Source organism: Desarmillaria tabescens (assembly GCF_030435595.1).
Source record: "Desarmillaria tabescens strain CCBAS 213 chromosome Unknown EV420scaffold_39, whole genome shotgun sequence".
Lineage (NCBI taxonomy): Eukaryota > Fungi > Basidiomycota > Agaricomycetes > Agaricales > Physalacriaceae > Desarmillaria > Desarmillaria tabescens.
This window is the reverse complement of record NW_026848338.1, coordinates 2,544-5,010: the sequence shown is the minus strand read 5'-3', so window position 1 is coordinate 5,010 and position 2,467 is coordinate 2,544. Positions and strand designations below refer to the sequence as shown.

General features: G+C 45.0%; 1 protein-coding gene across 1 annotated transcript; it reads right to left on the bottom strand.

The window, feature by feature from the left end:
* Positions 1 to 288: 288 nt before the first annotated feature.
* On the bottom strand, positions 289 to 577 carry EV420DRAFT_1565410 (uncharacterized protein; the record flags this gene model as incomplete). The annotated part of the gene is made up of 1 exon (XM_060474025.1): positions 289 to 577. One exon carries the CDS (start codon positions 572 to 574, stop codon positions 344 to 346), a length of 231 nt encoding a protein of 76 aa, XP_060326713.1. The 3' UTR covers positions 289 to 343.
* Positions 578 to 2,467: the final 1,890 nt, after the last annotated feature.

Here is a 2,467-nt window from a genome sequence, read left to right as displayed (position 1 = left end):
ACAAAGGCACTCAAGCTCAAGTCTGTGGTGGCACGTTGTACTGAACTTGATGTGAGCTTGGAGCCGCCCACAAGCGGAGCGCTCCTCATATCAAACGCTACAGTTATTTACCGGTCAATGAAACAGCAAAATTGGATATTTACTGTAGGTTCCAATTGGTTGGGAATTTTGACTAGGTTTGAATGTAAGAATGTGTAATACTATGCAACAATAAGATACAGTAAAAAAAAGATGCTCAAAGGTGCGGGTACAAGTCCACTTTCACAGCATTATTGTGGCGTGGGTATTCTGGGCTATTTTGGGTCATTGAAACAGTCTGGCCCATGTACCCAAACCTCATTAGTCAGCAACTTGGAATCACTCGAGTGCTATAAGAAAGCGAGATCTCCTTTCCAGTCTCCCTCTGATATACAGCCTCGAAATCTTTGCAGATTTTTCTTGCATCTTTCTGAGGAGCACCGGGTAGTTTGGCAAGCTCATTCTTGTGTGCAATGACTGCCTTTTCCATTAGCTGGTCATGGCATTTGCGAGTAATCTGGCACTTTTTCAAGTTTGATTTAGCATGTCCAGGCATAGTAAAAAATTGAGCAAGAGGAGAAATAAAATTTGGAGGCAATGGGGCAATAATAGGCGCATTGGACTGTCAGACTGTCCATCAAAGGCAATAGCTTGGCAGAACCACACTTTTATCTATGCCCTAGACTCCTCGGATAATAGGCACCTGGTCTCAAACTTGTCATACAGGTTCTTCAGAAGGTCATTAACATTATTGAGGCCTTTGTGGGTGATTACATTCAGATGGAGGACACACATTTCTGGGTCAGATTTTGAGTTCATGAGAAAATAGATATTTTTAGAACAGAAGCCTCAATTTCTTGGAATATTATCCATGTCACATATGAAGAACTACTGTAGAACATGAAGATACAATACACATCAGCAATGTAATACAAATTAATGATGAAGGATGAAGGGAGGGAGAGCAAGAGGCTAAGTGTTTCATTGAACCATGGTGTTGCAATGACCGGTAAATAACTGTAGTAAGCATCATTATCACTGCTGCACATATAATTTTGTTGAGTCGAAGAAATGACCAGGCCAGTATGTATTACCTTTGCGTCAGCATCCTTAATCCTTGCGGAAAGCCATCGGCCAAACGATGGGTGGCTCGTTGCCCAGCCACCATCGGTCCGTCGTCCCATAGACCATGATCGTTCTGAATGTCCAAGATCTCGTTCTCGGCCGAAGTGGTATGTATAGCTTCACTCATCGAGATTCCACTAGGGTGTTAAGGCTTATGAGGACATCGACGAGTTTAGTAGGAGAAAAGGGCGCACCTGCTGCTATCCCCGTCAACCATTAACGAAAGCCGATCCGTAGTTTCCGAGACGAAGGTAGAGAACAAGATGGGGGGCTTGTGTACAAAGTCGTTGTCTTTAATATTCTTACCAGTGCCTGATTGACTGAATACGTCTTCCACGAACGAAGCAACATTGTGGATGAGTTTTTCTTCTATTTTGCAGAGAGCAGAGGGTCATCAGGGATCTGAGTCGACAGCTTCTCGGGCTAAGTTGAACGCGGCATTTGGAGATCAGCAGTATTGCAGCAATGTCCGGAGTATCCGAGCCCGATTTGTTTCGCAGTCCAGATACGGAACCGAAGACAAGACAGCGATGAAAGAGGAACCTGTTCGAGGTTCGCGAGTGATCCTACAAGATCCGGCTCATTCTGAGATATTGAGGTGCCCTAGAAAGATTCGGTATGATACACCTTGGATAACGCGGCGATGTTAAAACTGTGGACGGCGAGGGGAAGGCGAGACCCGTGAATCATTGTAAATTTACTCGAAACAGTCGCACCATCTAGCAAACATTAAAAGTTGCGTTATAAACCGGCCTAATCTGGTCCATGAAGATAAACAAGCGAGCAAAAGTCGTTGTAGTTATGACGTACTTCACTGTCCACAATCCACGGACGTCGGACTGGCAAACCAGTCATCGGACTTCTCGATTGACTAATAACATGCAACCAGATAACCGTCATACCCGAATTTGCGACACTTCATTAACACAAACGCCGAAAAAATCTCTGGACAAAGATGTAGTAGGCCTCCGAGGGGTTATCTACAAAAAGTGGTTCATTAGAACAGGCATAAATAAGCAAGAGTGCTCATGCTGCTGGCAAAAAGAGTCGCTGATGTGTTTTCCTGTATAAACGCGCAGATGTGTGCCGAGAGGAAGGAGACTCGGCATTCCACGGGAATGGAAAGAGACGTTGTAAATTTTGCCCCGTTCGATAGTGCTGGAGAACCTTGAAGGTCAGATTGGCATCCGGGAGCTCGTCGCTGGCGTATTCCTTGCTTTGATAGAAAGAGGGTTTCATCGATCCGCTTCAAGGACGCAGGAGCGAAATCATCGCCCTAATTCAAACAGCGTTGTTAAGGCTTTCCTAGGCACGCCACACGAAA